At 40.9% G+C, this 13155-nt stretch overlaps 2 protein-coding genes across 10 annotated transcripts in view; one reads left to right on the top strand and one right to left on the bottom strand.

Annotated features, from left to right (window-relative positions):
• Positions 1-13155, top strand: part of EGR2 (early growth response 2) — a 104537-nt gene that overhangs the window by 57730 nt on the left and 33652 nt on the right. The gene's annotated exons all lie outside the window — the stretch shown is intronic.
• The window catches only part of LOC144312246 (uncharacterized), a 56244-nt gene that overhangs the window by 15648 nt on the left and 27441 nt on the right, over positions 1-13155 (bottom strand). Inside the window, exon 5 of one of the 5 annotated variants that reach the window (XM_077894670.1) lies at positions 7940-9904. The exons of the other annotated variants lie outside the window; for them this stretch is intronic. Coding sequence (XP_077750796.1) covers positions 9745-9904 — 160 coding nt within the window. The 3' untranslated portion in view covers positions 7940-9744. Of the gene's footprint in view, positions 1-7939; positions 9905-13155 lie in introns of those variants that run through there. 5 annotated transcript variants of the gene reach the window in all.

The raw sequence follows: 13155 nt of genomic DNA, 5'->3' as shown, positions 1-13155 counted from the left end.
CTTTGGCTCAGGGCGCGATCCTGGAGACCCGGGATCGAATCCCATATCGGGCTCCCGGTGCATGGGGCCTGCTTCTCCCTCTGCCTGTGTCTCTGCCTCTCTCTCTCTCTCTCTCTCTCTGTGTGACTATCATAAATAAATAAAAATTTAAAAAAAAGAAAAAAAATAAAACAAATAAACAAAGAAATGTATTAAATAGTGGTAAATGTCATCAAGCTCCCCAAAGGGAGCCTACTTCTCCTTCTGCCTATGTCTCTGCCTCTGTCTGTGTGTCTCTCACACAGAATAAGTAAATAAAATCTTAAAAAAATAAATAGTAGTAAATTCTATGGAGGAAAACAAAACAAGGAAAGAGGCTGAGCATTGTTGGGTTGGGAAAACTGCTGTTTTAAATAGGGTGGTTAGGATAGCCTCACTGACAAAATGACATTTGAGTAAAGACTTGTAGGAGAGGAGAGAGTGAGCCATGTGTATATCCAGGCAAGAGCATTCAGTTGGAGGGAACAGCAAATGCAAAAACCCAGAGTTGGATGCATGCCTGGAGTATTTGAACAGTAGTAAGGAGGCCAGCAAGGATGGAGCAGAATGAGGGAGAGTGAGGGTGTGCAGCAGGATATGTGGAAAGTAATTAGCTGGGATCTTCTACAGATGATGCCTGAATCCTACAGAGTGGCCCTAAAAATGGGAATTGAGTCATTGGGAAGGAGATGTACTTGGCCACCTTTTACTTATCGTGGGGCTCCCTCTGCAAAGAACCAAGTAAATGTCCGGTCACAGGAAGGAAGAAAGAGGTTTTTCGTCAGAAAACACCAAAGCACTTGTTCCATTTGGTAGAGGCAACACCCATAATGGAGTGCCCCTCACCACCCCCATCTTGTACTATTGTGGCTGGCACGAGGCCTGGGTCTCCCCAGCAGTCTTTGCAAGGCTGATACACGTCAATATTACTCAAAACGGATAGATCCCCTAAAATAAAAATAAATTATGCTAAAAAAGGATCCATGCTCTTGTTTCATTCTTTGCATCAGAAGTTGCGTTTAGTTTACAGTTCACTTTTTTTTTTTTTTAATATATAACAAACTACAAGGTGGGGCTGGGAAGAAGAAAACCACGTAGGCTAAAGTCCCTCAAATTCTATACTTAAACTCCATCTCCATGGCAGCATGACAGCCTCTGACCATGTGGAACCGTCACAGTTTTGAAGAATAGCTTTAAGAGTTGTAATTCTTCACTTATCTAAAAGCTGCATTTGCTTAATGAAGAGGCTTATTATATCTTCTCTACAGCTATTGACCATCAAATTGGGGAGGGGGATGTTTTCCTTTATTTCTCTGAATTGGGCAACTCAACTGCTTTCATTCTGGCTGGGAGCCTAAACCCTTGCAAGGGCAGAGACAAACACAGGAAGGGGGAGGGGGTGGAATGGGACAGAAGGCCTTGCCCATGGTGGAGTCACATGAACTTGTAGATCAAAAGAGCAGTCCTGGCTTTAAAAGACTGTGGCACTATTCATGAACCCGGTGACTGCCTAAGAAGGAACACAACTGCTTGTTGTCACCAAAGATAAAACACTGCAGCTGGGTCCCCACCCCCCACCCTCAATTCAACTCAGATCCCCCCCGTAAGGAAGGTGGAGGCTTTGACTTCACTTGGTCTCATTAGTTGCTGATAAATGACAGACTCATAAAACAGGGCCCTAGAAAGGAAGTTGGCAAAGGAGAGACACCATAGTTTCCTTTTAGAGAATGCTTTCAGACCTGTCATTCTCTTACTTTTATACCATTTGCCTGGTGATGAGTCGTCCTCGCCCTTCATGTTAATGCAAATGAGTTTAATCAGATAATGTTAAGTCCTCCAACAGACTCCGAAGTCTCTACTCCTGCAATTCCCAAAGTGTATCTGTTCCTCAGAATCCTAATTCCACATATGTTGATAGATATTATGTGGGGGAGAAAAGGAGAGGTTCCTTAATCAAGAGAATGTTGAGAAATGCTACATTTAAACAATATTGGGCAGGTTCTCATAACCGCAAGACTCCCCTGAACTGCTGACATTCCTACATAGCAATAAGAGATATCACACCCATTTCCCACACTTGGGTCACCCAACCCATGTTGATGGGAATCCCAGGGAGGTTACAAGACTTACCCTTTGTTAGAACTAGAACTAGAAGCCAAATAACTTGGCATCCCCAGCTTTTCTCATTTGCCTGGAGAATTACAGAGCATAAAAAACTAGGAAACAGAGATATTCATGAACCATTATAGCAAAGGAAAAAGTAAATCTCAGATCCAAAATGTTGGGAGGTCAGTCTTATGTCAGTCTGTAAGTGGAGGACACCAGAGCCAGGGTGTGAGGGAAAGACCAAAAGCCATGGATCAGGGACAAATAAGGCTGCAGAAGACAAACGTTGTTCATTTAATCTGGATTTCCTTGTTGAATGTCTATAATATGCTAGGCACCATTCCAGGTATTGGGAATACAGAGGTGAACAAAGGCAGGTCTATTAAAGGCAGCTCCTGGGACACACTCACACAGAGCTCTACCTGAAAGGTGCTTCTGATGCACCTCCTGTGCCATTAAGTAGCCCTTCTATTCATACCAGATAAGGTCTAGGTGCTCTAGGGTACAGGTGAATGCCTACTTGCAAATCCAATATTTGAATTTCAGTTTATCCCAATCACCAGGTGAAAGAGACAAATAAGTTTATGGTTTGAAATATCTTTCTGATGCTTTGATTATTATTATGGAAGCAGAATAGGAAAAGTTTGGATGGTGCTTCAGGGCTTGACTAAAGTGAACCGAGTGGAGCATCAAGCATGTGCTTCTCTGAAGCTGGGAGCAACTGGCAGAGAGCCCTAGGATAAAGAACGGGGACATGAAGAAGAATCTTTGCTACTTTCTCCTATAATTCAGTAAGTCTGAGAGGTAAGGAAATGACAACTCCAGTGAGGAAGACCCACTCAAGGTACAAATCAGAATTCATAAGGTCAATGAGTTGGAAGCTTCTGAAATCCTTAGAGCAAAGAATTCCCTAAAGGACCTCAGGTACTCCAAGTCAAAGTACAGTGGGTCCATTCTGATTGTCTCTAGGTTCAAGAGACCCTCCAGATAATGCTCACAGACCATACATTTGGCTTAGTGGTCAGGAGTTCCTTTTTTGTAAAGGGACATTTCATTGAACCAGCTGGATTTTTAAAATAAGAGATACAGCACGGACGACACTGCAGCCTTACGATTTTCTTGGCACAAAAAGGCATGCGTGGCCATATTGGAACATTTATTTCTTCCATCGATGGATGGTGAGAGGTGGGGCTTGGTGTAGGGTTATACTTTAGCTTCTCCCACCTACTCCAAGGGTTGCAAATTCAACTGCCTACAGAGTCCAAGTAGATCATATAAATGCAGTAAGTGACCTAAATGAAATAAAATGGAGAGAGGTGGGGAGTGTATAAAACGAGGAAGCAAATACCCTGTCCAAAGGAGGGCATCTTCCACTCATCTCCAGCTGATTGTTAGCAGTGTGACTGAATGGCTGCTTCTGTTTTTTCAAGAGAAGCTACAAGTCAGATTTGTGCGTGTGTGAAAATTTCCAATTTGTAATGGTTGGCAATTAAATTCAAATTTAAACTAGCACACGAGACCACGCTGTGCTGCAAAACTGAACACATCCAGCTGCTTGAGGGAGTTCAGGGACCACCACTCTCTAACTCCTGTGAAAACTAATTCCACTGTGAATTCCTCAAGCAAAAGAAACGAAATGGGTCTTCTCCATCTCTGCTGGGTAAAAGCAAAGTGGCTGTGATCCTGCTGGAGCACAGGCCATGAAAGCAACAGGCAGAGAGAGGCACATGATAAAGCTGGAGGGGCTGTCTCTGGAGGAGAGCAGGAGAGACACCAATCCCTGCTATGGAACGGAGCTGGCAAGGCTGAGTGGCCAGCGGAGGCCACAGTTAGGGCTTTCTAAGGACCTGGCTATGGGGTGTCAGAGGGACGTTTACAGAGTCAGGCCTGCACCTAGCTACTAAGACTTAGGGGTGTGTGACTCTGGTGCTCAAGGTGGAGGTCAAAGTTCCTGTTTTCACATTCTAAAGTTTCTTTTCCCAGAACCACTCAGGCTCTTTCTGATGCTATCTATCAGAAGTGATAGAGTAAGAGATCACTTCTCTTACTCTAAACCCAAACTAGAAACCGAGGATTTTTTCTCCTGGAATTTATTTACATGAAAAGTGTTGCAAAACATAGACATTACATTATATTTCACTGTACATGTTTGTGAATCCTTATTCTATATATAAAAGAATACAATTACATACAGAGAAATATAAAATTTGGTAAAAGTGTGATAAAACCCATAATAGGACCTGTATAATACAAGGAGTGAACCCTAAAGTATAAATTTTAGTTAACAATAAAACATCTTTTTTTTAAAGGATTTTATTACTTATTCATGAGACACACACACACACACACACACACACACACACACACACACAGAGGGCAGAGACACAGGCAGAGGGAGAAGCAGGCTCCATGCAGGGAACCCAATGTGGACTCCATCCCGGGACCCCAGGATCACGCCCTGGGCCAAAGGGAGACGCTCAACCACTGAGCCACCCAAGCGTCCCATAAAGTATCAATTTTGACTCATCAGTTATAACAAATGTACCACAGTGATGCAAGGTGTTCACAACAGGGGAAACTATGAATAGGTGAGAAGGAGTATGCAGGGACTCTTTATATCTATTTAATTTTCTGTAAACCTAAAACTGTTAAAAAAAATAATGCCTATTAGTTAAAAAATAAAATAATAAACATTGACTATTGTGTGGAGAAAAAGTACAGAGAACATTTTTTTTTCAGTGAATCATAATTTGGGAAGTTAAAACATATATGTTATAATTTAATACAATATTTGCTTTCTTACTTTTATTATTTATCTAGTAATGATGCTGATAGCAAATTATTTTATTTACATTTTCTGAAGACCTCAGCTTGTTCAGTAATTGTGTATTTTGTCTAACTTTTTCAAATATCTCTAACCAGGAATTAACTTAATTTGAGTTCCTAAGAGAGAATCTGCAGGTTCAATGCTCATTGAAGATGTCTCATGATCTCCCAAATGGCTATTTGCTGAAATTTGCCTCTCCACCATGGCATACCCAGGAGAAAGAATGAATTTTTGCTTTGAAAATAAGACTAGAATACTAATATACACAGGACAAAAAACAATCTTCCTGCACAGTCAATTGCTTCTCATTTGTAGATACTTTCTCCTTGCCCGTTAGCCTAGCAAGTTCTCGTTAAACTATAATTTAAGGACATGGTGTTCATTAAAAAGATCATTGCATGATAAAGAAGGAACAGCACTTTGAAAGGGATTTATGGCTCCTCTGGATGACTTTATAATTTCTCCCCAAGCCGAATCCAGTATTTATGACAGGCCCTAGTTAGACTTCAACTTTCTCAAAGTTTTGTGATTTGGACAGTTTCTACATAACTCATCTGTTAGCAGCAGATAAACCAGAGTGAAAACTGCTGTTAGTGATATTCTTTCACAATTTCCTTAGTCCAAAATGAAAGTGAAAATGCAGAATTATTTATGACTTTTGCATACTGCTGGAAAAGTCCAGTCTTCCGTGATGTGTTTTGCCCCTTCTTTTGGCAAGAACGTCATGTAAAACGTCTTAAACTACCGTTTTGAATTAGAATCTTTAAATTGTTTTGCTTTTCTTAAATTCATGGGCTCTTTGAAACATTTTTAATCTTCTTCAAGAAAAGCCATTCTTCTCAGATCTCTTGGACTTAATATAATGCTATTTGTACCACACTTGGAATAAATCGCCAAATTGTAGTGACTATTCATATCATATGAATATAAAAATATTTTTACAAGAATAACTTTCCTCCAAGACTGGAAAATCATCAGATGTGTTATTCATAGAGTCAATATGAGTCTACCGAGTCTACCGTAAGAATCAATCCTCATCGATGTTTTGATGAAGTTAGTCATCAGTTTCTAGAAAAAAAAATCTCTTTGAACTGGTACAAGTTTCCATTTCTGCAGTTAATATTAATGTTATCAGCTGACATGCTAATCGTTGTATTGACCAGTGTACAGCCCTCAGAGCAGAGAAAGTATAACCATTTAGTTGGTCACTTGTTGCACCTGGCAGGACATCAAGTTCAAGAACTTTTATGTTATCTCCAGGAATTTCATTAAAATAACTTACTAATATAGGGACAACTTTTTGATTTTTGTGGTTAGCTGAAGCTGTCATACTGCTGAGACATAAAGGTTTTACCCAGTTTGTGTTGTTAAATCTTTTGAGGTACTGGAGAAAATTTTTTTTTTAACATTATACCTTTGGTTTGTGCTGATGGAAATTTAAGTTCAGATACCACGGAACTTAGCTCAGAAGTGCAGTCTAAAGATCTGAAGCCATGATTATGTTCTGTGGCATTATATGGAATTACCGCTTCTTTTCTGAGTGTCTTTTTTGAGCTATCTCGTCATTGAATCGTGGAAGCTCCAGATCTGATAGATAATGCCCATTTCCTTATATTGAAAACACAAAAAGAGAGCAGATCGAACCTCAATATTTATCTCACTATCACCTAAGAGGCAAAATTCTAGTTGTGGATTGATACTTTATTTTATATAAGAGTATTTATTTTGTGTTCCTTCCTTCCTGATCCCTACCTTTGTAATCATTTTGATGCTAAAATAAAACTGTTTAAATAATTTTAAGCACACATCCCATATCTCTGAGCTATAGCTCACAGCCTTAACCACTGTAATTAGCGTCCCCTATCACAGGAGTCTGCTTTGCCTGACACTTGTAAATATGTACGTGGCTTCATTTGCATGGCACGGACTAGTACCCATCTCCGTGTCCACAGGAGTCAGCTTCTCCCTCTCTTTTTCCTTCCACATCCCACGGCTGGCTTTCTTTCTCTTAGAGATGTCTAGCCCCGGCTTCTTTGCCCCCACCCCTCACCTGCAGATGCCTGTGGACCCAGCAATAAACACTTATGAGACATTTTCCACGAACACTTACAAGTTATTGTAATAAATTATTCGGCTTAGGATGCTTTACTTCTGTAGTTCTCAGTATTCTATTTCCTAATCTTTTAAAATGGGTGTCACTGATTGGATTCTTTCAGTTACTATCTCCTAAGATCTTGGAAGTTTGGGAACAGTTTTACATTTAGGTAGGGAAATAAAAGACTGAAACAAAATATGTGAAATAAGTTTTATATCAACAGTCAACCTCTTCTGAAGATGGTGTGTCTTGGCCCTAGTGGTCTCCACTTCTTCCTGTCCCCATCCCCATCATTCTATCCCATTATCCTGTATTATGCTCTTTGTTGCACTTATTACATAAATGTATCTTACATATTTATGTGCTCTGTGTGTACATGTTTTAGAACCATGATTCTTCTTCCTTTGGGAGCAAGGGCTTTGTTTTGCTGACAGCTATTCCCCAGTATGTAGAAGAGGGCTAGTTCATGCTTAGTACAGATTGATTGAGAGAGAGAAATAAACCCAAAGCCTATGATGGTCAGTCCCAATCTCTGGAAATAGGCCAGAGATGGTTGGAGACACCAAGTTTTCTTGGGCTCTCTTAGAGATCTTCCACCTCTGGGTGCTAATACACTTTGGAAAGGATTGCCTCCTGACTCCCGCAGCAAAACAGAATGCTTTGACAGGTCAGTTAAGTATGTATTCTTACAAATGATTAAAAAAGCCCCATGGAGGTCAGATAACATAACTGAGGTCATTTAGAGACCAATGGCCAAGCAAAACTGAGTAATTTTCAGTACACACTTTAGTATGTTGCATAAACAGGGCTGCATAACATAACATTTTATTTAAAACTAAGAAAGATGAGTAGGACACAGCTTATTTTCCTTAGAAATTTATTAAGCCCTGCATTATGTTACATAGGCATGGATTTTTAATTCTATACTGTTTCAAGAAGTATTTTATAGCAGCTGCTATATCCTGGCCTATTGAGAATATCTGCTTCTGGAAATTTAAAATAGCAACATATGAGTATTATTTTATCTAGAGTCATAGCATCATTGAGTGTTGTAAGGGAGGTAACACAGAGATTAATAATCAACCCACTCATTGTTACTAATGCAGATTCTGAGGATTGGAGAGTAAGGAGACTCATCCAAAGGGACTGAATTCAAATCTTCTGCTGGGTGATCTTTATTTGTCCCTCCTGTTCCACCCTGCGCTGTGAGCCACATGGATCAAGTCCTCTTGCTTCCTGGCTTCCCCTTGTATTCACTGAGTGGGAGGCAGTGGTAAGAGAGTAGGGGATGAAGGAGGGCAAGCCTGGAGTATTTATTCCTTCAACAAGCTCCCTACCAGCCACATTGGCCAGGATTGCATTCATTCATTTAAGGCCACAGCTCCTGTTGGCTGCCTTCTCTCCAATTCTAGGAACCATTTCCTCTCCTTATCCCTTTAGACCCAGGGATGATAAGCCTTCAACTTGTGGCCAGCCTCAGAGTGCTTCATCAGACTTTGCTGGCTCCTCTTAACCCTGCCCATGCCTTTGCTCTGTGGTTTCCTTCCCTTGAATAGTCGATGAATATGTCATGGGTTTCTGACCCAGACTCTGGCCACACACATTCAAATCCAGGTCTTCTGACTCCTGGCCAGTGCTATTTCCTTTATGCTTCCATTTCATAAGCTGCTTTGGAAATACGCATGACTCTCTACCTGCTCAGATTGTATGGAAATATTTTCAAAGACTTTGATGAAGTATTAGAAACAGAATCTAAAAGTATGAGTAATGAGGACCACAGAAAGGGGAAAGGCTGACTCTATGGAGCTTCTGCAGGAAATCTTGCAAAGGTGAAATCTGACTGGGGCAGAAAGTGGAACTGTCTCGAGAAGTAGGAGGGCGACGCGGTTCCTGTGTGGTTAGGAGAACTGTGGTTGCAGCCCTTAGTCCTTGCAACAGCTGAAGTTAACCCATGCTGGCGGTGTGTTTTTCATTCAGCGCAGCCCTAAGACGTAAGCTAATACCTTAGCTGTCCTTAGCTGAAGAAGCAGCACATCTTCCAACACTAGATGGGAAAACTGGCAGCACTGTTGCTTGGAGAGTTTGCCAGCCACCAGGGGGGTGTCTAATTAAGATATTTTCAAGAGTTGAGTCTACAGCAGAGTTCTTACCTTTTACCCTGACTCCACTGGAAGATCATCTTTGCATCTTGGCAGTTCACCTCCATTCACTCCCTTTTGCTTCTTGTTCTTTGCGTAAATGGAGTATGGGAAGAGTCATGAGAATGTAGAGGGAAGTTTCTATTCCTTAGCGATAAAAATAACTTTGTTCTAGTCTTGATCCTGTTACTAACTTTGTGTGACCTTTCTCAAGTCTCTGGGATTCAGGTTCCCCAGTGTAAAATGAAAACACTATTAGAAAGATGTTGGAGGTCACTTCCACTTCTCAGATTCTATGATCCTCTGACAAATAGAACTAAACCAAAGCATCTTCCATCTTGAGCTCCCGGCCTGTTTGACAAGAACAGTTTGTGCACTCAAGGAGGCACTGCAATGTTATGTCTAGGACTTGAGACTCTGGAGCCAGCCTGCCTGAGTCCCAAATGCAGCTCTGGATCTTGGAATCTGTTTCACAGAGAAAGAAATAAGGTCCCAGGACCTCCAGCCCTCTTGGATCTCTACAACTGAAGTCAGATCCAGAGACCACACTTTCCTGGAGCTCATCCTTCTGCATGGCCTCTCTGGAGATGTGTCATAGAGGAAACAGAAGGCAAGAGGTGGAATGTTCCACTATTTGACTGTACTGTTGGGAGGGCCAAGAGAATCCTTCTAAGTCTGGCTGGATTATCCAGATCATGTTTCCATTCTGCTTGATTCCAACTGTCAACATGTGTGAAAAAAAAATAGCTCAATGCTTTTAAAAAAATCTGCCCAAGGTCAAATGATTGTTTTGGCTAACTTCTCCCTTCATTAACCAGCTGTTTTGATGCCATATGGATTCAACCTATGGAAAACTCAATTTCAACGGTCACTTTCTGCAAAGACCACTTAAATCAAATGCCTTTCACTTCTTTTCTGCCTGGCAAACGTTTGTCTCCACTTTAAAACATAGCTCAAATAGCACTTCCTCTGGGAAGCATTTGTTGACAACACTCTTCCTCAGGTAGAACTAATTCGTATCCCCTCTCTCCTCTGTGCTTCTCAGGTGCTGTGCACTCATCTCTGTTCTAACATTTACCACCTTATAGAGGAGTTATTTGTATCTGTGAGGAGTTTCTGAGGGCCAGAAGAACTTCATGTGTACCCCTGCCTAGCAGGAACTGCTTAGTGAGGACTCCTTAAGAAAGAAGAACAGAAGGAAGAGTCAGAGGGAAAGAAAAAGAGCAAGGAATTTACAGAAAATTTTGGAAAATGTATGAGCATCTTTGATAGTGAAGTAGGAAGAAACCAACTGGGCAGAGAAGTGCTGAATGGTCTGTTTTCTCTTGCTCCCCCATACATGATTCCTCTATGGCTTGTCTCTGGGTATCTGAAGTTGTTCATTAGGAGAGGCAGAGATTCTGGGGAAAAAAATGCAGTGACTTTAACTTTGTCAGATACCTACAAGAGACATTTTTCTATTCTGAGAGAACCTATCTCCACACTTCCCTAGAGAATAAAGACATAAAAGAATCACTGCATTCAGAATTGCTTTTTCTCTGGGATAAGGGAGTTGTCTGAAATCTCAGGCTAGGCATAATTAATAACACTTGCTTGGGGAGAAGAATCTGGTCTGAGAATTAGATGGGATGGGATTAACCAGAGAGTAGTGCGGCCAGAAAAAATTGGGATATTATTTCTGTTGGGAGTCTGTCCCCCTCTAGCCTGGTGGTCAACAGGTGTATGGGGCTTAAGTGTTAAAACCTTTTTCGACCACTCAATCTTCAAAGACCTCAAAAACCTTAAAAAATTCTAGTTTTCATCTTCTTGATGGATAAGGCAGTTTCCACAGACCCTCTACTGCCAGAAGGTGGAAAATGTAGTCAACTATGTGTTTTGGCCTTTTGATACTAACCTATTTATTAAACTTTTCAGTAGTGTGACTGAACTGGTGGTTTTGTCATGGATAACATTGAGGGTCACTGCCCATAAGATGAGGTGCATTTGTGCTCTCTGCCCACTAGGGGACTGTTTATCATGAAGTGTTTTCCTGGAATATTAGAATCTTAGCAAGGGATTTCAAGCTAGACGATTATTCCATCTAGATTTCTATACAGCATATGAATAAAACCATGAGAGGTGTTACTGTATTTTGATCCCTGATGGGAAGATGTGACTTTATGTTAACCTAGTCTTGGAAAATATAAATATCTAGTTTATGCAGAACACCATTCTATTAAAAAAATTTATTAAGCATCTACTATGTGCCAGGTACTGCTGTAGGTGTTTGAGGTACATCAGTGAAACAAACAGGGATCTTTGCCTTCATGGTGCTTACAATCTATGTGAGAAAAAGACAGACAATAAATAATGCACATAGTAAATAAGTAAATAATGTAGCATGTTAGAAGATGACAGATGCTGTGGAAAAAAAGAAAAGTAAATCATGGTAAGGGGAATTGTATAATGAAGCGGCAGGGACTAGGAATTTGGCAGTGGGTCCTCAGGATGGTCTCACTGAGATAATGATATCTAAGCAAAGATTTGGAAGAGGTTAGCGAGTTAGCCAAGCAGATGCTTGGGAAAAGAGCCTTCCAGGAAGAGGGAGCAGTTAGTACAAAGGTTTGTGGGAATGTGCCAATCTGGTTTGAGAAGTAGCAGGGAGGCTAGAGTGAAGCAGAGTAAGTGGCAGGGGAATGGCGAGAGGTAGGAAGTAGGAGAAAGAAAGTCACGGGGGGTTTGGAAGGCTTTACTCTGAGTGATAACGGGAGCCATTGCAGGGTTTTGCACAAAGATGTGACAAAATTTTGCATATGTTTTAAAAGGATTACTTTGTTTTTATTTTCCATTATTTTATTTTACTTATTTTTAAAATTTAAATTCTGTTAGTGAACATACAGTGTAATATTGGTTTCTGGAATAGAATTCAGGGATTCATGGCTTATATACACCCAGTGCTCATCACAACAAGTGTCCTCTTCAACACCTATCACCAACCTGGCCCATCCCTCACCCACATCCCTCCATCAACCCTCAGTTTGTTCTCTATCATTAAGAGTCACTTATGTCTTGTTTCCCTTTCTCCTTTTTTCTTTTCCCCCTTCCCATATGTTTATCTGTTTTCTCTCTTAAATTCCATATATGAGTGAGATCATATAGTATTTGTCTTTCTCTGACTGAATTATTTCACTTAGTATAGTACTTTTTAGCTATCTAAGTCATTGCAAATGGCAAGATTTCATTCTTTTTGATGGCTGAGTAATATTCTATTATATATACTTATAATGGCATGTTCCTGATCCATTAATCAGTCCATGGACATTTGGGGTCTCCATAGTTTGGCTATTGTTGATAATGCTGTTATATACATCGGGGTGCATATACTCCTTTGAATCTGTATTTCTGTATCCTTTGGGTAAATACCTAGTAGTGTAATTTCTAGATCATAGGGTAGCTCTATTTTTTTAAAAAGATTTTTAAAATTTATTTATTCATGATAGACAGAGAGAGGCAGAGACACAGGCAGAGGGAGAAGCAGGCTCCATGCACCGGGAGCCCGACGCGGGACTTGATCCCAGGACTCCAGGATCGCGCCCTGGGCCAAAGGCAGGTGCCAAACCGCTAAGCCACCCAAGGATCCCCGTAGCTCTATTTTTAAAAAAGATTTTATTTATTTATTTATTTATTTATTTATTTATTTATTTGAGAGAGAGTGAGCATGAGTGGGGGGAGGGACAGAGGGAGAGGGAGAAGCAGACTCCCCACTGAGCAGAGACGGCAGGTGGCAGGAGGGGGGGCTCGAACCCCAGGACCCTGAGATCATAACCTGAGCTGAAGGAAGACGCTGAACTGACTGAAACACCCAGACGCCCCTAGGGTGGTTCTATTTTTAATTTCTTGAGGAACTTCTATACTGTTCTCCAGAGTGGCTGCAAGTTTGCATTCCTACCAACAGTGCAAGAGGGTTCCCTAAAGGGATTACTTTGATCTCA

The sequence above is a fragment of the Canis aureus genome, chromosome 4, assembly GCF_053574225.1.
Source record: "Canis aureus isolate CA01 chromosome 4, VMU_Caureus_v.1.0, whole genome shotgun sequence".
NCBI lineage: Eukaryota > Metazoa > Chordata > Mammalia > Carnivora > Canidae > Canis > Canis aureus.
This window is presented reverse-complemented; position numbering and strand designations above follow the sequence as displayed.